This window comes from Anolis sagrei, chromosome Y (assembly GCF_037176765.1).
Source record: "Anolis sagrei isolate rAnoSag1 chromosome Y, rAnoSag1.mat, whole genome shotgun sequence".
Classification (NCBI taxonomy): Eukaryota; Metazoa; Chordata; class Lepidosauria; order Squamata; family Dactyloidae; genus Anolis; species Anolis sagrei.
This window is the reverse complement of record NC_090035.1, coordinates 3,221,130-3,247,191: the sequence shown is the minus strand read 5'-3', so window position 1 is coordinate 3,247,191 and position 26,062 is coordinate 3,221,130. Positions and strand designations below refer to the sequence as shown.

The 26,062-nt window shown below is 48.0% G+C and overlaps 1 protein-coding gene across 1 annotated transcript in view; it reads right to left on the bottom strand.

Moving 5' to 3' along the window:
• The window catches only part of LOC132765056 (cytochrome P450 2W1-like), a 48,381-nt gene extending 25,139 nt beyond the window's left edge, over positions 1–23,242 (bottom strand). The window contains exons 1-3 of the mRNA XM_067462464.1: positions 23,011–23,242; positions 12,252–12,414; positions 11,434–11,583 (exon numbers count right to left, since the gene is read on the bottom strand). Of these exons, the coding sequence (XP_067318565.1) occupies positions 11,434–11,583; positions 12,252–12,414; positions 23,011–23,205 (508 nt within the window). The 5' untranslated portion in view covers positions 23,206–23,242. The remainder of the gene's footprint in view (positions 1–11,433; positions 11,584–12,251; positions 12,415–23,010) is intronic.
• Positions 23,243–26,062: the final 2,820 nt, after the last annotated feature.

Sequence of the window (26,062 nt, the reverse complement as noted above, 5' to 3'; positions counted from 1 at the left end):
ACGGTGGGAAGTAGTTCAACTCGTGATGAGCTCCGTGCCTCTCCGTTCTTGAAAAGAGGCTAAAGTGTCCTACAACTCAGACATTTCTCAATGTGATGAGGTCAATTGCAGAGTTCCCTCTGCCTCTTTCCAACCATGGAGGGCTATGCCTGATGGCCAGGATTAGTTTAACTCATGTGATGAGCTCCATGACTCTCCATTCTTGAAAAGAGACTGAAGTGTGCTACAACTGAGAAATTTCTCAATGTGATGAGGTCTATTGCAGAGTTCGCTCCTTTCAGGACACTTCTGCCTTTTTCCAATCACGGAGCACTATGCATAACGGCCGGAAGTAATTTGACTCATGTGATTAGGTCCATGCCTCTCCATTCTTGAAAAGAGGCTGAAGTGTGTTACAACTGAGACATTTCTCAATGTGATGCAGTGGATTGCTGTAATTCCCTGCTTTCAGGACACTTCTGCCTCTTTCCAATCACGGAATGCTATGCATGATGGGCAGAAGTATTTTGACTCATGTGATTAGCTCCATGCCTCTCCATGCTTGAAAAGAGGCTGAAGTGTGTTACAACTGAGACATTTCTCTATGTGACGAGGTCTATTGCGGAGTTCCCTCCTTACAGGACACTTCTGCCTCTTTCCAACCACGGAGTGCTATGCATAGCGGCCGGAAGTAGTTTGACTCATGTGATGAGCTCCTTGCCTCTCCATTCTTGAAAAGAGGCTGAAGTGTGTTACAACTGAGACATTTCTCAATGTGACGAGGTCTATTGCGGAATTCCCTCCTTACAGGACACTTCTGCCTCTTTCCAACCACGGAGTGCTATGCATAGCGGCCGGAAGTAGTTTGACTCATGTGATGAGCTCCGTGCCTCTCCATGCTTGAAAAGAGGCTGAAGTGTGTTACAACTGAGACATTTCTCAATGTGACGAGGTCTATTGCGGAATTCCCTCCTTACAGGACACTTCTGCCTCTTTCCAACCACGGAGTGCTATGCATAGCGGCCGGAAGTAGTTTGACTCATGTGATGAGCTCCTTGCCTCTCCATGCTTGAAAGGAGGCTGAAGTGTGTTACAACTGAGACATTTCTCAATGTGACGAGGTCTATTGCGGAATTCCCTCCTTACAGGACACTTCTGCCTCTTTCCAACCACGGAGTGCTATGCATAGCGGCCGGAAGTAGTTTGACTCATGTGATGAGCTCCGTGCCTCTCCATGCTTGAAAAGAGGCTGAAGTGTGTTACAACTGAGACATTTCTCAATGTGATGAGGTCTATTGCGGAATTCCCTCCTTACAGGACACTTCTGCCTCTTTCCAACCACGGAGTGCTATGCATAGCGGCCGGAAGTAGTTTGACTCATGTGATGAGCTCCTTGCCTCTCCATGCTTGAAAAGAGGCTGAAGTGTGTTACAACTGAGACATTTCTCAATGTGACGAGGTCTATTGCGGAATTCCCTCCTTACAGGACACTTCTGCCTCTTTCCAACCACGGAGTGCTATGCATAGCGGCCGGAAGTAGTTTGACTCATGTGATGAGCTCCGTGCCTCTCCATGCTTGAAAAGAGGCTGAAGTGTGTTACAACTGAGACATTTCTCAATGTGATGAGGTCTATTGCGGAATTCCCTCCTTACAGGACACTTCTGCCTCTTTCCAACCACGGAGTGCTATGCATAGCGGCCGGAAGTAGTTTGACTCATGTGATGAGCTCCTTGCCTCTCCATGCTTGAAAAGAGGCTGAAGTGTGTTACAACTGAGACATTTCTCAATGTGACGAGGTCTATTGCGGAATTCCCTCCTTACAGGACACTTCTGCCTCTTTCCAACCACGGAGTGCTATGCATAGCGGCCGGAAGTAGTTTGACTCATGTGATGAGCTCCTTGCCTCTCCATGCTTGAAAAGAGGCTGAAGTGTGTTACAACTGAGACATTTCTCAATGTGACGAGGTCTATTGCGGAATTCCCTCCTTACAGGACACTTCTGCCTCTTTCCAACCACGGAGTGCTATGCATAGCGGCTGGAAGTAGTTTGACTCATGTGATGAGCTCCGTGCCTCTCCATGCTTGAAAAGAGGCTGAAGTGTGTTACAACTGAGACATTTCTCAATGTGACGAGGTCTATTGCGGAATTCCCTCCTTACAGGACACTTCTGCCTCTTTCCAACCACGGAGTGCTATGCATAGCGGCCGGAAGTAGTTTGACTCATGTGATGAGCTCCTTGCCTCTCCATGCTTGAAAAGAGGCTGAAGTGTGTTACAACTGAGACATTTCTCAATGTGACGAGGTCTATTGCGGAATTCCCTCCTTACAGGACACTTCTGCCTCTTTCCAACCACGGAGTGCTATGCATAGCGGCCGGAAGTAGTTTGACTCATGTGATGAGCTCCTTGCCTCTCCATGCTTGAAAAGAGGCTGAAGTGTGTTACAACTGAGACATTTCTCAATGTGACGAGGTCTATTGCGGAATTCCCTCCTTACAGGACACTTCTGCCTCTTTCCAACCACGGAGTGCTATGCATAGCGGCCGGAAGTAGTTTGACTCATGTGATGAGCTCCTTGCCTCTCCATGCTTGAAAAGAGGCTGAAGTGTGTTACAACTGAGACATTTCTCAATGTGATGAGGTCTATTGCGGAATTCCCTCCTTACAGGACACTTCTGCCTCTTTCCAACCACGGAGTGCTATGCATAGCGGCCGGAAGTAGTTTGACTCATGTGATGAGCTCCTTGCCTCTCCATGCTTGAAAAGAGGCTGAAGTGTGTTACAACTGAGACATTTCTCAATGTGACGAGGTCTATTGCGGAATTCCCTCCTTACAGGACACTTCTGCCTCTTTCCAACCACGGAGTGCTATGCATAGCGGCCGGAAGTAGTTTGACTCATGTGATGAGCTCCTTGCCTCTCCATGCTTGAAAAGAGGCTGAAGTGTGTTACAACTGAGACATTTCTCAATGTGACGAGGTCTATTGCGGAATTCCCTCCTTACAGGACACTTCTGCCTCTTTCCAACCACGGAGTGCTATGCATAGCGGCTGGAAGTAGTTTGACTCATGTGATGAGCTCCGTGCCTCTCCATGCTTGAAAAGAGGCTGAAGTGTGTTACAACTGAGACATTTCTCAATGTGACGAGGTCTATTGCGGAATTCCCTCCTTACAGGACACTTCTGCCTCTTTCCAACCACGGAGTGCTATGCATAGCGGCCGGAAGTAGTTTGACTCATGTGATGAGCTCCTTGCCTCTCCATGCTTGAAAAGAGGCTGAAGTGTGTTACAACTGAGACATTTCTCAATGTGACGAGGTCTATTGCGGAATTCCCTCCTTACAGGACACTTCTGCCTCTTTCCAACCACGGAGTGCTATGCATAGCGGCCGGAAGTAGTTTGACTCATGTGATGAGCTCCTTGCCTCTCCATGCTTGAAAAGAGGCTGAAGTGTGTTACAACTGAGACATTTCTCAATGTGACGAGGTCTATTGCGGAATTCCCTCCTTACAGGACACTTCTGCCTCTTTCCAACCACGGAGTGCTATGCATAGCGGCCGGAAGTAGTTTGACTCATGTGATGAGCTCCTTGCCTCTCCATGCTTGAAAAGAGGCTGAAGTGTGTTACAACTGAGACATTTCTCAATGTGACGAGGTCTATTGCGGAATTCCCTCCTTACAGGACACTTCTGCCTCTTTCCAACCACGGAGTGCTATGCATAGCGGCCGGAAGTAGTTTGACTCATGTGATGAGCTCCGTGCCTCTCCATGCTTGAAAAGAGGCTGAAGTGTGTTACAACTGAGACATTTCTCAATGTGACGAGGTCTATTGCGGAATTCCCTCCTTACAGGACACTTCTGCCTCTTTCCAACCACGGAGTGCTATGCATAGCGGCCGGAAGTAGTTTGACTCATGTGATGAGCTCCTTGCCTCTCCATGCTTGAAAAGAGGCTGAAGTGTGTTACAACTGAGACATTTCTCAATGTGACGAGGTCTATTGCGGAATTCCCTCCTTACAGGACACTTCTGCCTCTTTCCAACCACGGAGTGCTATGCATAGCGGCCGGAAGTAGTTTGACTCATGTGATGAGCTCCTTGCCTCTCCATGCTTGAAAAGAGGCTGAAGTGTGTTACAACTGAGACATTTCTCAATGTGACGAGGTCTATTGCGGAATTCCCTCCTTACAGGACACTTCTGCCTCTTTCCAACCACGGAGTGCTATGCATAGCGGCCGGAAGTAGTTTGACTCATGTGATGAGCTCCTTGCCTCTCCATGCTTGAAAAGAGGCTGAAGTGTGTTACAACTGAGACATTTCTCAATGTGACGAGGTCTATTGCGGAATTCCCTCCTTACAGGACACTTCTGCCTCTTTCCAACCACGGAGTGCTATGCATAGCGGCCGGAAGTAGTTTGACTCATGTGATGAGCTCCTTGCCTCTCCATGCTTGAAAAGAGGCTGAAGTGTGTTACAACTGAGACATTTCTCAATGTGACGAGGTCTATTGCGGAATTCCCTCCTTACAGGACACTTCTGCCTCTTTCCAACCACGGAGTGCTATGCATAGCGGCCGGAAGTAGTTTGACTCATGTGATGAGCTCCGTGCCTCTCCATGCTTGAAAAGAGGCTGAAGTGTGTTACAACTGAGACATTTCTCAATGTGACGAGGTCTATTGCGGAATTCCCTCCTTACAGGACACTTCTGCCTCTTTCCAACCACGGAGTGCTATGCATAGCGGCCGGAAGTAGTTTGACTCATGTGATGAGCTCCGTGCCTCTCCATGCTTGAAAAGAGGCTGAAGTGTGTTACAACTGAGACATTTCTCAATGTGATGAGGTCTATTGCGGAATTCCCTCCTTACAGGACACTTCTGCCTCTTTCCAACCATGGAGCGCTATGCATAGCGGCCGGAAGTAGTTTGACTCATGTGATGAGCTCCTTGCCTCTCCATTCTTGAAAAGAGGTTGAAGTGTGTTACAACTGAGACATTTCTCAATGTGACGAGGTCTATTGCGGAATTCCCTCCTTACAGGACACTTCTGCCTCTTTCCAACCACGGAGTGCTATGCATAGCGGCCGGAAGTAGTTTGACTCATGTGATGAGCTCCATGCTTCTCCATGCTTGAAAAGAGGCTGAAGTGTGTTACAACTGAGACATTTCTCAATGTGACGAGGTCTATTGCGGAATTCCCTCCTTACAGGACACTTCTGCCTCTTTCCAACCACGGAGTGCTATGCATAGCGGCCGGAAGTAGTTTGACTCATGTGATGAGCTCCGTGCCTCTCCATGCTTGAAAAGAGGCTGAAGTGTGTTACAACTGAGACATTTCTCAATGTGATGAGGTCTATTGCGGAATTCCCTCCTTACAGGACACTTCTGCCTCTTTCCAACCATGGAGCGCTATGCATAGCGGCCGGAAGTAGTTTGACTCATGTGATGAGCTCCTTGCCTCTCCATTCTTGAAAAGAGGTTGAAGTGTGTTACAACTGAGACATTTCTCAATGTGACGAGGTCTATTGCGGAATTCCCTCCTTACAGGACACTTCTGCCTCTTTCCAACCACGGAGTGCTATGCATAACGGCCGGAAGTAATTTGACTCATGTGATTAGCTCCATGCTTCTCCATGCTTGAAAAGAGGCTGAAGTGTGTTACAACTGAGACATTTCTCAATGTGACGAGGTCTATTGCGGAATTCCCTCCTTACAGGACACTTCTGCCTCTTTCCAACCACGGAGTGCTATGCATAGCGGCCGGAAGTAGTTTGACTCATGTGATGAGCTCCTTGCCTCTCCATGCTTGAAAAGAGGCTGAAGTGTGTTACAACTGAGACATTTCTCAATGTGACGAGGTCTATTGCGGAATTCCCTCCTTACAGGACACTTCTGCCTCTTTCCAACCACGGAGTGCTATGCATAGCGGCCGGAAGTAGTTTGACTCATGTGATGAGCTCCTTGCCTCTCCATGCTTGAAAAGAGGCTGAAGTGTGTTACAACTGAGACATTTCTCAATGTGACGAGGTCTATTGCGGAATTCCCTCCTTACAGGACACTTCTGCCTCTTTCCAACCACGGAGTGCTATGCATAGCGGCCGGAAGTAGTTTGACTCATGTGATGAGCTCCGTGCCTCTCCATGCTTGAAAAGAGGCTGAAGTGTGTTACAACTGAGACATTTCTCAATGTGATGAGGTCTATTGCGGAATTCCCTCCTTACAGGACACTTCTGCCTCTTTCCAACCATGGAGCGCTATGCATAGCGGCCGGAAGTAGTTTGACTCATGTGATGAGCTCCTTGCCTCTCCATTCTTGAAAAGAGGTTGAAGTGTGTTACAACTGAGACATTTCTCAATGTGACGAGGTCTATTGCGGAATTCCCTCCTTACAGGACACTTCTGCCTCTTTCCAACCACGGAGTGCTATGCATAACGGCCGGAAGTAATTTGACTCATGTGATTAGCTCCATGCTTCTCCATGCTTGAAAAGAGGCTGAAGTGTGTTGCAACTGAGACATTTCTCAATGTGAATCAGTGGATTGCTGTAATTCCCTGCTTTCAGGACACTTCTGCCTCTTTCCAATCACAGAGGGCTATGCATAGGGAGTAGTAGTTTAGCTCATGTGATGAGCTCTGTGCCTCTCAATTCTTGAAAAGAGGCTGAAGTGTGTTACAACTCAGACATTTCTCAATGTGATGAGGTCTATTGCGGAATTCCCTCCTTACAGGACACTTCTGCCTCTTTCCAACCACGGAGTGCTATGCATAGCGGCCGGAAGTAGTTTGACTCATGTGATGAGCTCCATGCCTCTCCATGCTTGAAAAGAGGCTGAAGTGTGCTACAACTGAGACATTTCCTAGTGTGATGAGGTTGATTGCAGAGTTCCCTCCTTTCAGGACACTTTGGCCTCTTTCCAACTACGGAGCGCTATGCATGATGGCCAGAAGTAGTTTAACTCATGTGATGAGCTCCATGCCTCTCCATGCTTGAAAAGAGGCAGAAGTGTGTTACAACTGAGACATTTCTCAATGTGACGAGGTCTATTGCGGAATTCCCTCCTTACAGGACACTTCTGCCTCTTTCCAACCACGGAGTGCTATGCATAGCGGCCGGAAGTAGTTTGACTCATGTGATGAGCTCCTTGCCTCTCCATGCTTGAAAAGAGGCTGAAGTGTGTTACAACTGAGACATTTCTCAATGTGACGAGGTCTATTGCGGAATTCCCTCCTTACAGGACACTTCTGCCTCTTTCCAACCACGGAGTGCTATGCATAGCGGCCGGAAGTAGTTTGACTCATGTGATGAGCTCCTTGCCTCTCCATGCTTGAAAAGAGGCTGAAGTGTGTTACAACTGAGACATTTCTCAATGTGACGAGGTCTATTGCGGAATTCCCTCCTTACAGGACACTTCTGCCTCTTTCCAACCACGGAGTGCTATGCATAGCGGCCGGAAGTAGTTTGACTCATGTGATGAGCTCCTTGCCTCTCCATGCTTGAAAAGAGGCTGAAGTGTGTTACAACTGAGACATTTCTCAATGTGACGAGGTCTATTGCGGAATTCCCTCCTTACAGGACACTTCTGCCTCTTTCCAACCACGGAGTGCTATGCATAGCGGCCGGAAGTAGTTTGACTCATGTGATGAGCTCCGTGCCTCTCCATGCTTGAAAAGAGGCTGAAGTGTGTTACAACTGAGACATTTCTCAATGTGACGAGGTCTATTGCGGAATTCCCTCCTTACAGGACACTTCTGCCTCTTTCCAACCACGGAGTGCTATGCATAGCGGCCGGAAGTAGTTTGACTCATGTGATGAGCTCCGTGCCTCTCCATGCTTGAAAAGAGGCTGAAGTGTGTTACAACTGAGACATTTCTCAATGTGATGAGGTCTATTGCGGAATTCCCTCCTTACAGGACACTTCTGCCTCTTTCCAACCATGGAGCGCTATGCATAGCGGCCGGAAGTAGTTTGACTCATGTGATGAGCTCCTTGCCTCTCCATTCTTGAAAAGAGGTTGAAGTGTGTTACAACTGAGACATTTCTCAATGTGACGAGGTCTATTGCGGAATTCCCTCCTTACAGGACACTTCTGCCTCTTTCCAACCACGGAGTGCTATGCATAACGGCCGGAAGTAATTTGACTCATGTGATTAGCTCCATGCTTCTCCATGCTTGAAAAGAGGCTGAAGTGTGTTACAACTGAGACATTTCTCAATGTGACGAGGTCTATTGCGGAATTCCCTCCTTACAGGACACTTCTGCCTCTTTCCAACCACGGAGTGCTATGCATAGCGGCCGGAAGTAGTTTGACTCATGTGATGAGCTCCTTGCCTCTCCATGCTTGAAAAGAGGCTGAAGTGTGTTACAACTGAGACATTTCTCAATGTGACGAGGTCTATTGCGGAATTCCCTCCTTACAGGACACTTCTGCCTCTTTCCAACCACGGAGTGCTATGCATAGCGGCCGGAAGTAGTTTGACTCATGTGATGAGCTCCTTGCCTCTCCATGCTTGAAAAGAGGCTGAAGTGTGTTACAACTGAGACATTTCTCAATGTGACGAGGTCTATTGCGGAATTCCCTCCTTACAGGACACTTCTGCCTCTTTCCAACCACGGAGTGCTATGCATAGCGGCCGGAAGTAGTTTGACTCATGTGATGAGCTCCGTGCCTCTCCATGCTTGAAAAGAGGCTGAAGTGTGTTACAACTGAGACATTTCTCAATGTGACGAGGTCTATTGCGGAATTCCCTCCTTACAGGACACTTCTGCCTCTTTCCAACCACGGAGTGCTATGCATAGCGGCCGGAAGTAGTTTGACTCATGTGATGAGCTCCGTGCCTCTCCATGCTTGAAAAGAGGCTGAAGTGTGTTACAACTGAGACATTTCTCAATGTGATGAGGTCTATTGCGGAATTCCCTCCTTACAGGACACTTCTGCCTCTTTCCAACCATGGAGCGCTATGCATAGCGGCCGGAAGTAGTTTGACTCATGTGATGAGCTCCTTGCCTCTCCATTCTTGAAAAGAGGTTGAAGTGTGTTACAACTGAGACATTTCTCAATGTGACGAGGTCTATTGCGGAATTCCCTCCTTACAGGACACTTCTGCCTCTTTCCAACCACGGAGTGCTATGCATAACGGCCGGAAGTAATTTGACTCATGTGATTAGCTCCATGCTTCTCCATGCTTGAAAAGAGGCTGAAGTGTGTTGCAACTGAGACATTTCTCAATGTGAATCAGTGGATTGCTGTAATTCCCTGCTTTCAGGACACTTCTGCCTCTTTCCAATCACAGAGGGCTATGCATAGGGAGTAGTAGTTTAGCTCATGTGATGAGCTCTGTGCCTCTCAATTCTTGAAAAGAGGCTGAAGTGTGTTACAACTCAGACATTTCTCAATGTGATGAGGTCTATTGCGGAATTCCCTCCTTACAGGACACTTCTGCCTCTTTCCAACCACGGAGTGCTATGCATAGCGGCCGGAAGTAGTTTGACTCATGTGATGAGCTCCATGCCTCTCCATGCTTGAAAAGAGGCTGAAGTGTGCTACAACTGAGACATTTCCTAGTGTGATGAGGTTGATTGCAGAGTTCCCTCCTTTCAGGACACTTTGGCCTCTTTCCAACTACGGAGCGCTATGCATGATGGCCAGAAGTAGTTTAACTCATGTGATGAGCTCCATGCCTCTCCATGCTTGAAAAGAGGCAGAAGTGTGTTACAACTGAGACATTTCTCAATGTGATGAGGTCTATTGCGGAGTTCCCTCTGTTCAGGACACTTCTGCCTCTTTCCAATCACGGAGTGCTATGCATGATGGCCAGAAGTAGTTTAACTCATGTGATAAGCTCCATGCCTCTCCATGCTTGAAAAGAGGCTGAAGTGTGTTAAAACTGAGACATTTCTCAATGTGATGAGATCTATTGCAGAGTTCCCTACTCCCAGGACACTTCTGCCTCTTTCCAACCTCGGAGGGCTATGAATAACGGCCAGAAGTAGTTTAACTCATGTGATGAGCTCCGTTTCCCTTCATTCTTGAAAAGACGTTGAAGTGTGTTACAACTGAGATATTTCTCAATGTGGTGAGGTCTATTGCGGAGTTCCCCCCTTTCAGGACACTTCTGCCTCTTTCCAATCACAGAGAGCTATGTGTGATGGCTGGAAGTAGTTTAGCTCATGTGAAGATCTCCTTGCCTCTCCATTCTTGAAAAGAGGCTGAAGTGGCCTACAACTGAGAAATTTCTCAATGTGCTGAGGTCTATTGCAGAGTTCCCTCCTTTCAGGACACTTCTGCCTCTTTCCAACCATGGAGGGCTATGCATGATGGCCAGAAGTAGTTTAACTCATGTGATGAGCTCCTTGCCTCTCCATTCTTGAAAAGAGGCTGAAGTGTGTTACAACTGAGACATTTCTCAATGTGGTGAGGTTGATTGCAGAGTTCCCTGCTTTCAGAACATTTCTGCCTCTTTCCAACCACGGAGTGCTATGCATAACGGCCGGAAGTAATTTGACTCATGTGATTAGGTCCATGCTTCTCCATGCTTGAAAAGAGGCTGAAGTGTGTTGCAACTGAGAAATTTCTCAATGTGAATCAGTGGATTGCTGTAATTCCCTGCTTTCAGGACACTTCTGCCTCTTTCCAATCACAGAGGGCTATGCATAGGGAGTAGTAGTTTAGCTCATGTGATGAGCACTGTGCCTCTCAATTCTTGAAAAGAGGCTGAAGTGTGTTACAACTGAGACATTTCTCAATGTGATGAGGTCTATTGCAGAGTTCCCTCCTTTCAGGACACTTCTGCCTCTTTCCAACCACGGAGAATTATGCATAATGGCCAGGATTAGTTTAACTCATGTGATGAGCTCTATGACTCTCCATGCTGGAAAAGAGGCTGAAGTGTGTTACAACTCAGACATTTCTCAATGTGATGAGGTCTATTGCAGAGTTCCCTCCTTTTAGGACACTTCTGCCTCTTTCCAACCACGGAGGGCTATGCGTGATGGCTGGAAGTAGTTTAGCTCATGTGATGAGCTCCATGCCTCTCCATTCTCGAAAAGAGGCTGAAGTGTGTTACAACTGAGACATTTCCTAGTGTGATGAGGTCTATTGCGGAGTTCCCTCCTTTCAGGACACTTTGGCCTCTTTCCAACTACGGAGCGCTATGCATGATGGCCAGAAGTAGTTTAACTCATGTGATGAGCTCCATGTCTCTCCATGCTTGAAAAGAGGCTGAAATGACCTACAAGGGAGACATTTCTCAATGTGATGCCGTCGATAGCTGGAGTTTTCTCCTTTCAAGACACTTCTGCCTCTTTCCAACCATGATGGCTATGCATGATGGCTGGAAGTAGTTTAACTCAGAAACAAGGCTAACGTGCGTGTTGACCACGTTGAAACAAATGGTCAGGTGGCTGGCATACCTTGCAGCAGTATACGGATTGCCTTGACGTCCCTGGTTTCCCAGCTTACCATTGAAAGACTTGATGTCCTCCACAAGGAAGTTGAGTTCCTCCCGAATGTGCTCCTCCATGCGCGTCTTCCCCATTCCAAGGTTGCGCATGCTGGAGGCACTGAACCGTCGGGTTGCCCTCCATAGCTCTCCGGTTGAGAAGAAGATCCCTGTTGTTGAGGAACAGACGGAACCCAATTTCACTGGTTTATGGTTAAGGAAGACTGGCTTCTCCCTCTACTTCCAAATGTAAACAGACGGACTTTCGTTCTCGTGCAAATCAGGAGATATAAGCAAAGAAGGCTTTGAATGGGTTGAATGCATCTATACCAGGCATGGGCAAACTTGGGCCCTCTCTCCAAGTGTTTTGGACTTCAACTCCCACAATTCCTAACAATCGCAGACCACTATCTTTTCCTTTTTGCTTAATTGGCTGAGTGGGGAAAGGAATGGGTCTGAGACTGTTAGGAATTGTGGGAGTTGAAGTCCAAAACACCTGGAGAGAGGGCTGAAGTTTGCCCATGACTGATCTACACTGTAAAATTAATGCAGTTCGACATCCCTCGAACTATCCTGGCTCATGGGAGTTGTAGTCTAGTAGCCTTCTCTGCTGGTGCCGCCCCACATTATTCCAACGCATCCAGCTGGGGCAGTAAATCTGGTGCCAATCTGCATTAATTTGACAGTGTGGATGCAGCCCAGGGATCTCTAAGTCCTTCAAATGATTTGAGCCCCACAGAAAGCAGAATTAGTTGGGACAATTTGAAGGCAATTGAGTCTTTGGAGGGGGCTTTGTCAACGTTTTCGGACTCGGGACCGAACCCGTTCCCTCATTTACCCTTTCCGCCCTGGATCTGTTGAAATATCGGTATCACCGGCCTGTCTACGAATTCCTCCGCGAAGTTGACAAGAGCATCCTTCACCGCTTCGTAGCCGGTCAGGACCACCACTTTCTGGAATCCGAAATGGAGGGTGAACACTGGCCCGTACTTCTTGGCAAGCTGCAAAGGAGGCAGATATTTACTTTGCTCAGCAATTTACGACAACCGTTAACATAAGACACACTGTACTAGAGTTGTGTGTAGGTCTGATTCCCTTCATTACATCTGTCCTTTCGTTACGTTTGTTACCTTCAGGAGCAAGTAACGGGTCGCCCCTCTCAACACGAAAGCAAGTGGGAGCCAATTGTTGCCCCCACCCCTCCGTTTTCATGAGCATGTGGCACTCCATTCCTCCTTGTCTTGAAAAGAGAGAGTGCGTGTGTGGCGTGCAGGCCCAGCGCATGCACCTGCCTCCATCTGAGCACCTCCTCTAGTGTAAGAAAGTCAAAACTTGCCTCCAAATCTTGAGAGAGTGCATGTGTGACATGCAGGCCCAGCATGTGCACCTGCCTGCAGCCAGGTGTCTCCTCTAGAGTGAAAAAAAATTCATAACTTGCCTACTTGCCTTGGAAAAAGAGAGAGTGAGTGTGGTGTGCAGGCCCAGAAATCACGTGCACTTGTCTGCAGCCAAGTGCCCCTCTTCTAGAATAGAACAGGTAAGAAGCCTCTTTAAAGTGCACACCTTCCTGCAGCCAAGCGCCTCTCCTCTAGAGTAGAACAGGTAAGAAGCTTTCTTAAAGTGCTTGCCTCCCTGCAGCCAAGTGTGCACCTCCCTGCAGCTGAGTGCCTCTCCTCTAGAGTAGAACAGGTAAGAAGCCTCTTTAAAGTGCACACCTTCCTGCAGCCAAGCGCCTCTCCTCTAGAGTAGAACAGGTAAGAAGCTTTCTTAAAGTGTGTGCCTCCCTGTAGCCAAGCGCCTCTCCTCTAGAGTAGAACAGGTAAGAAGCCTCCTTAAAGTGTGTGCCTCCCTGCAGCCAAGCTCCTCTCCTCTAGAGCAGAACAGGTGAGAAGCCTCCTTAAAGTGTGCGCCTCCCTGCAGCCAAGCACCTCTCCTCTAGAGCAGAACAGGTAAGAAGCCTCCTTAAAGTGTGTGCCTTCCTGCAGCCAAGCTCCTCTCCTCTAGAGTAGAACAGGTGAGAAGCCTCCTTAAAGTGTGCGCCTCCCTGCAGACAAGCACTTCTCCTCTAGAGCGGAACAAGTAAGAAGCCTCCTTAAAGTGTGTGCCTCCCTGCAGCTGAGTGCCTCTCCTCTAGAGTAGAACAGGTAAGAAGCCTCTTTAAAGTGCCCACCTTCCTGCAGCCAAGCATCCTTCCTCTAGAGTAGAACAGGTGAGAAGACTCCTTAAACTGTGCACCTCCCTGCAGACAAGCGCCCCTCCTCTAGAGTAGAACAGGTAAGAAGCCTCTTTAAAGTGCACACCTTCCTGCAGCCAAGCGCCCCTCCTCTAGAGTAGAACAGGTAAGAAGCCTCTTTAAAGTGCACACCTTCCTGCAGCCAAGCGCCCCTCCTCTAGAGCAGAACAGGTAAGAAGCCTCCTTAAAGTGTGTGCCTTCCTGCAGCCAAGCTCCTCTCCTCTAGAGTAGAACAGGTGAGAAGCCTCCTTAAAGTGTGCGCCTCCCTGCAGCCAAGCTCCTCTCCTCTAGAGTAGAACAGGTGAGAAGCCTCCTTAAAGTGTGTGCCTCCCTGCAGCTGAGTGCCTCTCCTCTAGAGTAGAACAGGTAAGAAGCCTCTTTAAAGTGCCCACCTTCCTGCAGCCAAGCATCCTTCCTCTAGAGTAGAACAGGTGAGAAGACTCCTTAAACTGTGCACCTCCCTGCAGACAAGCGCCCCTCCTCTAGAGTAGAACAGGTAAGAAGCCTCTTTAAAGTGCACACCTTCCTGCAGCCAAGCGCCCCTCCTCTAGAGTAGAACAGGTAAGAAGCCTCTTTAAAGTGCACACCTTCCTGCAGCCAAGCGCCCCTCCTCTAGAGTAGAACAGGTAAGAAGCCTCTTTAAAGTGCATGCCTACCAGCAGCTGAGTGTCTCTCCTCTAGAGTAAATCAGCTTAAATGCCTAAAATGATGGGAAAGGAGCCTTGGAAACCCATAATGGGCCAATAGAAGATGGATCTTTCAGATCCCCAGAGTGAAAACATGAAACAGGTCAAGGTTTACCCCGAGCGCACAAACCTACACTGTATGGAAGGCGTTTACGGCTTTCGCTCTAAAGGTTTGCAGGCAAAGAAGTAAAACCCCAGTCTTATGGGCAAAGAGAAATGTTGCTTGGAGCACGTTCTATTGGACTTTGCACTAAATTCAAAGCAGAGGTAAGAAAAAAACCCATTTCCTTATCTCTATGAGATCTACAAACAACGGTGAACAATCTTTAGTGACCTGCGAGCAAGGCTTTTGTGCTTCTTGACCAGTAAATATATGTCCTACCTTCTCTATTTAGATAAAGGATTACAAGATTTGGACTCGCTGTTTTAATATTGTTTGGAAAGGCTTTTATGCCCAACGAGGTGTTGTGATTTGGGCAGATTTTTTATTATGATTATTATTCGTGTTCAGAAGTCAAGGCATGAGGCGTGGTATGAGAAAAGGAGTAAATGGATAACTAAAGGAGCAGCTTTCATATATATATATATATATATATACAAGTCCCCAAAGCTCTGTTGTGTGAGCAAGGAACACAAGGAAGGGGTGCAGCTGAGCTGATAAGAGTTATATAGCTACGGGAAGGATTTATCCCGCAATATCCAGCTTTGCCCAGTTCAGAAATCCCCCATTTCCCATACCGCTAGTGGATTTTCCTTCCTTCCCATCAAGATGTCCTTCCTCTCTCTTTGAAATAGAGCAATTTACAACAGCCGCGGATAGTGAGATCCAAGTTGTGGATAGCGAAACCTGAAACCGCGGATACCGAGTCCCGATAAGCAGCTACCGGTACCTGCCGTGCTCTTCCTCTCTCTTTGAAATAGAACAATTTACAACAGCCATGGATAGTGAGATCCGAGACTGTGGATAGCGAAACCTGAACCGCGGATACCGAGTCCCAATAAGCGGCTACCGGTACGTGCCGTGCCCTTCCTCTCTCTTTGAAATAGAACAGTTTACAACAGCCATGGATAGTGAGATCCGAGCTGTGGATACCGAAACCTGAACCGCAGATACTGAGTCCCGATAAGTGGCTACCGGTACCTGCCGTGCCCTTCCTCTCTCTTTGAAATAGAACAATTTACAATAGCCATGGATAGTGAGATCTGAGTTGTGGATAGCGAAACCTGAACCGTGGATAATGAGTCCCGATAAGCGGCTACCGGTACCTGCCATGCCCTTCCTCTCTCTTTGGAATAGAACAATTTACAACAGCCATGGATAGTGAGATCCGAGACTGTGGATAGTGAAACCTGAACTGCGGATACCGAGTCCCGATAAGCGGCTACTGGTACCTGCTGTGCCCTTCCTCTCTCTTTGAAATAGAACAATTTACAACAGCCATGGATAGTGAAATCCGAGTTTTGGATAGCGAAACCTGAACCGCGGATACCGAGTCCCGATAAGCGGCTACCAGTATCTTGCCGCAGGTCACCTTGTGGGTTCATGCGCCTGGCGAGTGAAGAAGCCCAAATGTTCCCAATTAAAGCTCACCAAGTTGAAGAAGAAACCACCAGCGTGTTTTATTCAATCAGCTGAAAGTGATAACGGCTCATGGTTATCCGCCAAAGTAAGCTGAGATGCCTTTAAAGTGAAAAACAGGCCTTTTTTATACAGTTTACTCCTTTGAAATTCCTGCTCCTGCCCCAGCTTGATATCTTGACTAGAGAGGCCTTCTCTGTGGTGGCCCCTCAACTCTGGAATTCGCTCCCCAGAGATATTAGGCAAGCCCCCACTCTGGCAATCTTCAGGAGGAACCTGAAAACTTGGCTGTTCCAATGTGCAGCACCACTAAAGCCTTGGCAGACCGTGCAAAAAGAATCTGGGAAGCCCACCTCCTCCAAGATGAACTGAAGCACCTCAACTGGGCTCTCCAGGCCAAGGGAGACTCCAACACAGACATCAGAAGAGCTGCAAGACCACCGAGAAGAAGCCACGAGAGTCAAGACCAAGATCCACCCAGAGGGAAAGTGTTCTTGCCAGACATCAAGGGAACCACTGACCGCAGAGGGAAGCTGAGGAGGAAACACAACCTACAAACTATCTACAGACCCACCAAGAAAATCCAACCAATGCTCCGTTCAGCAAAGGACAAGAGGGATCTTCTCACCTCTGCAGAAGTCTACCGTATCCCATGCAGCTGTGGACAAGAAGTCTACATAGGGACCACCAAACATAGCATTGCCCAAACACACATCAAAGAACATGAAAGGCACTGCAGACTACTCCAACCAGAGAAGTCAGCCATAGCAGAGCACCTGATGAACCAACCTGGACACAGCATATCATTTGAGAACACAGAAATGCTGGACCACTCTCACAACCACCATGTCAGGCTACACAGAGAAGCCATTGAAATTCACAAAAAGCATGTGGACAATTTCAACAGAAAGGAGGAAACCATGAAAATCAACAAAATCTGGCTACCAGTGTTAAAAAACTCAAAAACTACAACAGCAAAACAACAGAGGGGAAACAAACAAGGACATCTAATCACTCTCAACAAAAGATTGCCCACGGCACTGATATCTATGTAACAATGTAGCAACAATGGTTTCAAGGGTAAAGAACAATTCAAAACAAAAAATAATTCCACAATAATATTAGTATTGTTTCACAAACCAAACTGGGTTCTAATTGTGACTATACTCTAACTCTAAGCAAGGTCTACATCAATGTTCAAGCCTGGAATTGTAACAGGACTGAACAAGTGCAATAAGACACTTAAGGAGACTGTACTTGCAAGAAAAAGACCCAATAGAGCTTGATTTGAGCCACAGGATAATATACGCTACCACTTAGAACTTGAGCAGGACTGAGACACTGCGTCCACGGAATATAGGAAGAAAATACAGTATATGCCAAAAGACCACTCACAACCTGAAGAAGGATTCCCGAAACAAGAAGAGTGTACTCGGGATTCTTGTTGTTGTGTTTGCAATTAGTGGACATGTGTACTATTTTCCTTTGAACATTTACGTAGAGTTTGCTTAGGTTGTGTTTGCAATTAGTGGACATGTGTACTATTTTCCTTTGAACATTGATGTAGACCTTGCTTAGAGTTATAGTCACAATTGGTTTGTGAAACAATACTAATATTAATGTGGAATTATTTTTGTTTTGAATTGTTCTTTACCATTAAAACCATTGTTGCTACATTGCCCCAGGCACTGCCAGGCCATCAAACGCTAATCAAGGTGGTCACTTGAAACATCCACACCTAGCTCCAGCAGACAAGAGTCCTTTGTCCCACCCTGGTCGTTCCACAGATATATAAACCCATTTTCCTAGTTCCAACAGACCTCGCTACCTCTGAGAATGCTTGCCATAGATGCAGGCGAAACGTCAGGAGAGAATGCCTCTAGACCATGGCCATATAGCCCTAAAAAACCTACAACAACCCTGTGGCTGATTTGCTCGCTCGATGGGGCTGGGAAGTGCTGTACCATCCAGCAGACTCCCCAGACGGAAGCCCTTGTGACGTTGACTTAATTCCTAAGATGGCATTCGCTTCAGAACTGTTCCAGAGATTCTTCTGGCAGGAGACTGCTCCATTCGAACCATGCTGCAACAGGTGTCCTACGACTTCCACGTCGTTGGAAACGGGTTGTACACAATGCAGGCGACTCTATTGAAGGACTGTAAAACTTGTTGGCATGTATCACTTTTGTATTATAGGTAAATAATACAAATAATAGTTGCCACTATTAAAGTTCCAAACCTCGTATCTGTACTATGGACAGTACCGAGAGCAGATTTGGGAGATTTTCTGGAAGGAGGAATGGAATGGAAGTCCACTCGATGCATCCCTTGCCCTAACGCATTCCTGGGAGTCACTCTGGAGCGTGCTCTGACCTACAAGAAGCACTGCCTGAATATCAAGCAAAAAGTGGGTGCTAGAAACAATATCATACAAAAGCTGACTGGCACAACCTGGGGATCACAACCAGACACAGTGAAGACATCTGCCCTTGCGCTATGCTACTCTGCTGCTGAGTACGCATGCCCAGTGTGCAACACATCTCACCACGCTAAAACAGTGGATGTGGCTCTTAATGAGACATGCCGCATTATCACAGGGTGCCTGCGCCCCACACCACTGGAGAAATTACACTGTCTAGCCGGTATTGCACCACCTGACATCCGCCGGGAAGTAGCAGCCAATAGTGAAAGGATCAAGGCAGAGACATCTACAGCTCATCCCCTGTTTGGGTATCAGCCAGCACGTCAACGACTTAAATCTAGAAATAGTTTTCTAAGATCTACAGAGACACTCGCTGGAACACCCCAGCAAGCGAGAGTCCAAAAGTGGCAGGCTCAAACCCAGCACCTCAATCAGTCACTGATACCAAATGAGAGACTCCCCCCTGGGCACACAGAAGACTGGGCGACGTGGAAGGTGCTGAACAGACTGCGTTCTGGCACCACGAGATGCAGAGCCAACCTCAAGAAATGGGGATCTTTTGGGGAGATGGTGGAGCTCTAAAGATCACCTGGGAAGGAATCCCAGAGGAGCATTGCAGCACACCCAAATACCTGGGAGTCACTTTGGACCATGCTCTGACCTACAAGAAGCACTGCCTGAACATCAAGCAAAAAGTGGGTGCTAGAAACAATATCATACGAAAGCTGACTGGCACAACCTGGGGATCACAACCAGACACAGTGAAGACATCTGCCCTTGCGCTGTGCTACTCTGCTGCTGAGAACGCATGCCCAGTGTGGAACACATCTCACCATGCTAAAACAGTGGATGAGGCTCTTAATGAGACATGCCGCATTACTACGGGGTGTCTGCGCCCTACACCACTGGAGAAATTACATTGCTTAGCCGGTATTGCACCACCTGACATCCGCCGGGAAGTGGCAGCCAATAGTGAAAGGACCAAGGCAGAGACATCTCCAGCTCATCCCCTGTTTGGGTATCAGCCAGCACGTCAACGACTTACATCTAGAAATAGTTTTCTAAGATCTACAGAGACACTAGCTGGAACACCCCAGCAAGTGAGAGTCCAAAAGTGGCAGGCTCAAACCCAGCACCTCAATCCGTGGGTGATACCCAATGAGAGACTCCCTCCTGGGCACACAGAAGATGGGGTGACTTGGAAGGCGCTGAACAGACTGTGCTCTGGCACCACGAGATGCAGAGCCAACCTCAAGAAATGGGGCTACAAAGTGGAATCCTTGGCATGCGAGTGGTGAGAAGAGCAAACCACTGACCACCTGCTGCAATGCAACCTGAGCCCAGCCACATGCACAATGGAGGACCTTCTTGCGGCAACACCAGAGGCACTCCAAGGGGATGGATATTGGTCAAAGGACACTTAATCAACTACCAAGCTTGCAAATTCTGTGTTTTGTCTGTTTGTTTGTTTGCTTTTGTCAAAAATGTAATACAAATGTCTGGTTGCTGATGACACTGTAAAAAAAAAACTCTTCTCCAAACAGTCCATCTGAATGAACACTTTTGCCTTTTTGGAGACTTGAGACCTTACTTTTGTAGGCTTCATCTCCCAGTATCACCAACAAGCCCAGTCACTGGTCCTACTGGCCCAACTATTTGAAGAACTGTGTATGAATACATGCTCTCTTTCTATAGTGTGTGCCACATTCCTTATCATAGAATCCTAGAGTTGGAAGAGACTTGGTGGGCCATCATCCAGTCCAACCCCATTCTGCCAAGAAGCAGGAAAATCACATTCAAAGCACCCCCTACAGATGGCCATCCAGCCTCTGCTTAAAAGCCTACAAAGAAGGAGCCTCCTGGGCAGAGAGTTCCACTGTTGAACACCTCACCTGGAATAGAATCCTAGAGTTGGAAGAGACTTGGTGGGCCAACATCCAGTCCAACCCCATTCTGCCAAGAAGCAGGAAAATCACATTCAAAGCACCCCCTACAGATGGCCATCCAGCCTCTGCTTAAAAGCCTACAAAGAAGGAGCCTCCTGGGCAGAGAGTTCCACTGTTGAACACCTCACCTGGAATAGAATCCTAGAATCCTAGAGTTGGAAGAGACTTGGTGGGCCATCATCCAGTCCAACCCCATTCTGCCAAGAAGCAGGAAAATCACATTCAAAGCACCCCCTACAGATGGCCATCCAGCCTCTGCTTAAAAGCCTACAAAGAAGGAGCCTTCCTGGGCAGAGAGTTCCACTGTTGAACACCTCACCTGGAATAGAATCCTAGAATCCTAGAGTTGGAAGTGACCTGGTGGGCCATCATCCAGTCCAACCCCATTCTGCCAAGAACCAGGAAAATCACAAAGAATCCCTGACAGATGGCCATCCAGTCTCTGTTTCAAAGGCTACAAAGAAGGAGCCTCCATCACATTCCTGGGCAGAGGGTTCCACTGTTGAACACCTCACCTGGAATAGAATCCTAGAGTTGGAGGAGACCTGGTGGGCCATCATCCAGTCCAACCCCATTCTGCCAAGAAGCAGGAAAATCACATTCAAAGTACCCCCGACAGATGCCCTTTCAGCCTCTGTTTAAAAGCCTCCAGAGCAGGAGCCTCCAACATATTCCTGGGCAGAGAGTTCCACTGTTGAACACCTCACCTGGAATAGAATCCTAGAGTTGGAAGAGACTTGGTGGGCCAACATCCAGTCCAACCCCATTCTGCCAAGAAGCAGGAAAATCACATTCAAAGCACCCCCGACAGATGAACTTCACAGATGCATTCAAAGCACCCCGATAGATGGCCATCCAGCCTCTGCTTAAAAGCCTACAAAGAAGGAGCCTCCACCACATTCCTGGGCAGAGAGTTCCACTGTTGAACACCTCACCTGGAATAGAATCCTAGAATCCTAGAGTTGGAAGTGACCTGGTGGGCCATCATCCAGTCCAACCCCATTCTGCCAAGAACCAGGAAAATCACAAAGAATCCCTGACAGATGGCCATCCAGTCTCTGTTTCAAAGGCTACAAAGAAGGAGCCTCCATCACATTCCTGGGCAGAGGGTTCCACTGTTAAACACCTCACCTGGAATAGAATCCTAGAGTTGGAAGAGACCTGGTGGGCCATCATCCAGTCCAACTCCATTCTGCCAAGAACCAGGAAAATCACATTCAAAGCACTCCCGACAGATGGCCATCCAGCCTCTGCTTCAAAGCCTCCAAAGAACTCTGAGGCAGAGAGTTCCACTGCTGAACAGCCCTTCTCACAGTCAGGAAGTGATATATATATATATCTCCTGACATACATATCAGTTCTGCCATCATTTGAAAGAGGGAAATGACAAATGTCAACCTGGTCACCCCACTCCTTGCCACCCAAATTAGCAGGCAGCACGTCCTTAATCAAGTTTACCTGGGGTAGCAATATGGAATCTGATTCACAGCGACCTGGGTTGCATCCATACTGTAGAATTAACACAGTTTGACGTCACTTTAACGACCATGGCTGTGGAATCATGGCTGTCATAGTTTGACAAGACCTTTCGCTATCTCTCTCAAAGAGCCTTGTTGCCTCACTAAACTACAACTCCCGAGATTCTGTAGCATTAAATCATGGCAGTAAAATGGGTGTCAAACTGCATTAATTTCACATCTTAGATCAGGCATGGGCAAACTTGGGCCTTTCCTCCAGATGTTTTGGACTCCCAACTCCCACTGTTCCTAACACCCTTAGGTCTTTTCCTTTTCTGCTTAAGTGCAAAAGGAAAAGGAAAAGGAAAGTGCCTGAGGCTGCTAGGAATGGTGGGAGTTGTAGTCCAATACACCTTAAGATCGGCAGTTCAAATCCCTGAGACAGGATAGCATGCCATGCGGAGACATGAGAGAAGCCTCCCACAGGATGGTAACACATCCGGACATCCCCTGGGCAATGTCTCTATAGATGGCCAATTCTCTCATGCCAGAAACAACTTGCAGTTTCTGAAGTTGCTTCTCACACACACACACACACAAACCCATAGGTGTGATTACACAACCACGCAATCACAAAAAAGTTACTTAGGGTGTATCTAGGTTAAAGGTAAAGGTTGTCCCCTGAAATTAAGTCCAGTCTTATCCGACTCTGGGACTCTGGTGATCATCTCCATTTCTAAGTTGAAGAGGCGGCATTGTCCACAGACACCTCCAAGGTCATGTGGCCTGCATAACTGCATGGAGCACCCTTACCTTCCCACTGGAACGGTGAACTATAAATTCCAGAAACTACAACTCCCAAATTACAAAATCAATCCTCCCCCAACTCCACTAGCATTTACATATGGGTGCATTGGGTATTTGTGCCCAGTTTGGTCCAGTGAATGAAAATACACCTTGCATATCTGATATTTACATTATGACTTACAACAGTAGTAAAGTGACTGTTATGAAGTAGCAACAAAAACAATGTTATGGTTGAGGTTCACCACCACATGAGGGACTGGATTCGGGGGGTCACGGCATTAGGAAGGTTGAGAACCACTGATCTACAGTGTAGATGCCCCCCTTAAACTACATTATCTAAGGATAACTTTCTGAATCCAAGTTTCCAGCCGGTCAATCTCTGATGAATCGAATCTCTGAGATTGACAGTCGCAGATACTCGCAGATTGAGCCGAACTCGTGGGAAGCTTTGCACGCTCGTCTCCTACCTTCAGGATGGTTTTGTCTTGCCTTTTGAAATCCAGCAAATGCAGGTTGCCGATGATGGGAAGAGGCGTGGGTCCTGGTGGCAACCCCAAAGCCGCCCTCCTGCTTGGCAAATAGAAGGAAGCCAAGGCGATGAGTGCGCACAGAAGCAGGCAAATGGGCACCGGGTAGAAGAGGAAGATATTGAGCCATGCCATCCTCAAATAGGAGTAAGAATAGCAATGATAATGAGAGAGAACGGGGTGGTGAGAGGGGGAGAGAGAGGGAGAAAGGGCTGGCAATGATCACCAACCAGTCCGTCTTCGCTTTATATTTCTGGCTGGCGATTGCCACCAATAAAAAAAACACACACACACACAACCCAAGTGTGCAAAGAGTCGGAGCAAGTGCTGGGCAACCCCACCCTTTTTAAACACTTCTGGAGAATGCGGTCTAAGCAGTTCCTTGACTGGGAAGCCAGGGAGGTTTCAGGTTACAGGACTAGTCGCCTGTGGATGCAGAAATCCGCACGCCGGGGATTTATTAATTACCAGTCATTAACATTGATCATTCATTTCGGGAAGGGCGGGGTAAACCCGATGCCTTGCCAAGTGGCCTTTGGTGGCTTGCGTATCCGTGAGTGTGGGGACTTTTGCCCCAGGTTTCACTTTGAAGGCTCAGGCACTATCCAAGGTGCTGAAGTTATCAGGGGACCACCAGGTTCAAGTTCTGATTAAAACCCAGAGCTAATTGGGAGGCCAACATTTTGACTGAAAGCTGTAAACACCTACCATACAGTGTGTCCTAGGCTAATGGCTGTTTTACTCTAGAGGAGAGGTGTTGAGCTGCAGGGAGTCATGTGCTTTAAGGAGGGAGTCATGTGCTTTACCAGTTCTACTCTAGAGGAGAGGTGCTCAGCTGCAGGGAGTCATGTGCTTTAAGGAGGCGTCTTACCAGTTCTACTCTAGAGGAGAGGTGCTCAGCTGCAGGGAGTCATGTGCTTTAAGGAGGCGTCTCACCAGTTCTACTCTAGAGGAGAGGTGCTCAGCTGCAGGGAGTCATGTGCTTTAAGGAGGCGTCTTACCAGTTCTACTCTAGAGGAGAGGTGCTCAGCTGCAGGGAGTCATGTGCTTTAAGGAGGCATCTTACCAGTCCTACTCTAGAGGAGAGGTGCTCAGCTGCAGGGAGTCATGTGCTTTAAGGAGGCATCTTACCAGTTCTACTCTAGAGGAGAGGTGCTCAGCTGCAGGGAGTCATGTGCTTTAAGGAGGCGTCTTACCAGTTCTACTCTAGAGGAGAGGTGCTCAGCTGCAGGGAGTCATGTGCTTTAAGGAGGTATCTTACCAGTTCTACTCTAGAGGAGAGGTGCTCAGCTGCAGGGAGTCATGTGCTTTAAGGAGGCGTCTTACTAGTTCTACTCTAGAGGAGAGGTGCTCAGCTGCAGGGAGTCATGTGCTTTAAGGAGGCGTCTTACCAGTTCTACTCTAGAAGAGAGGTGCTCAGCTGCAGGGAGTCATGTACTTTAAGGAGGCGTCTTACGAGTTCTACTCTAGAGAAGAGGTGCTCAGCTGCAGGGAGTCATGTGCTTTAAGGAGGCATCTTACTAGTTCTACTCTAGAGGAGAGGTGCTCAGCTGCAGGGAGTCATGTGCTTTAAGGAGGCTTCTTACTAGTTCTACTCTAGAGGTGCTCAGCTGCAGGGAGTCATGTGCTTTAAGGAGGCGTCTTACCAGTTCTACTCTAGAGGAGAGGTGCTCAGCTGCAGGGAGTCATGTGCTTTAAGGAGGCGTCTTACCAGTTCTACTCTAGAGGAGAGGTGCTCAGCTGCAGGAAGTCATGTGCTTTAAGGAGGCGTCTTACCAGTTCTACTCTAGAAGAGAGGTGCTCAGCTGCAGGGAGTCATGTGCTTTAAGGAGGTGTCTTACCAGTTCTACTCTAGAGGAGAGGTGCTCAGCTGCAGGGAGTCATGTGCTTTAAGGAGGCGTCTTACCAGTTCTACTCTAGAGGAGAGGTGCTCAGCTGCAGGGAGTCATGTGCTTTAAGGAGGCGTCTTACCAGTTCTACTCTAGAGGAGAGGTGCTCAGCTGCAGGGAGCCATGTGCTTTAAGGAGGCGTCTTACTAGTTCTACTCTAGAGGAGAGGTGCTCAGCTGCAGGGAGCCATGTGCTTTAAGGAGGCGTCTTACTAGTTCTACTCTAGAGGAGAGGTGCTCAGCTGCAAGGAGTCAGGTGCTTTAAGGAGGCGTCTTACTAGTTCTACTCTAGAGGAGAGGTGCTCAGCTGCAGGGAGTCATGTGCTTTAAGGAGGCGTCTTACTAGTTCTACTCTAGAGGAGAGGTGCTCAGCTGCAGGGAGTCATGTGCTTTAAGGAGCCGTCTTACCAGTTCTACTCTAGAGGAGAGGTGCTCAGCTGCAGGGAGTCATGTGCTTTAAGGAGGCGTCTTACCAGTTCTACTCTAGAGGAGAGGTGCTCAGCTGCAGGGAGTCATGTGCTTTAAGGAGGCATCTTACCAGTTCTACTCTAGAGGAGAGGTGCTCAGCTGCAGGGAGTCATGTGCTTTAAGGAGGCGTCTTATCAGTTCTACTCTAGAAGAGAGGTGCTCAGCTGCAGGGAGTCATGTGCTTTAAGGAGGTGTCTTACCAGTTCTACTCTAGAGGAGAGGTGCTCAGCTGCAGGGAGTCATGTGCTTTAAGGAGGCGTCTTACCAGTTCTACTCTAGAGGAGAGGTGCTCAGCTGCAGGGAGTCATGTGCTTTAAGGAGGCGTCTTACCAGTTCTACTCTAGAGGAGAGGTGCTCAGCTGCAGGGAGTCATGTGCTTTAAGGAGGCGTCTTACTAGTTCTACTCTAGAGGAGAGGTGCTCAGCTGCAGGGAGTCATGTGCTTTAAGGAGGCTTCTTACTAGTTCTACTCTAGAGGTGCTCAGCTGCAGGGAGTCATGTGCTTTAAGGAGGCGTCTTACCAGTTCTACTCTAGAGGAGAGGTGCTCAGCTGCAGGGAGTCATGTGCTTTAAGGAGGCGTCTTACCAGTTCTACTCTAGAGGAGAGGTGCTCAGCTGCAGGGAGCCATGTGCTTTA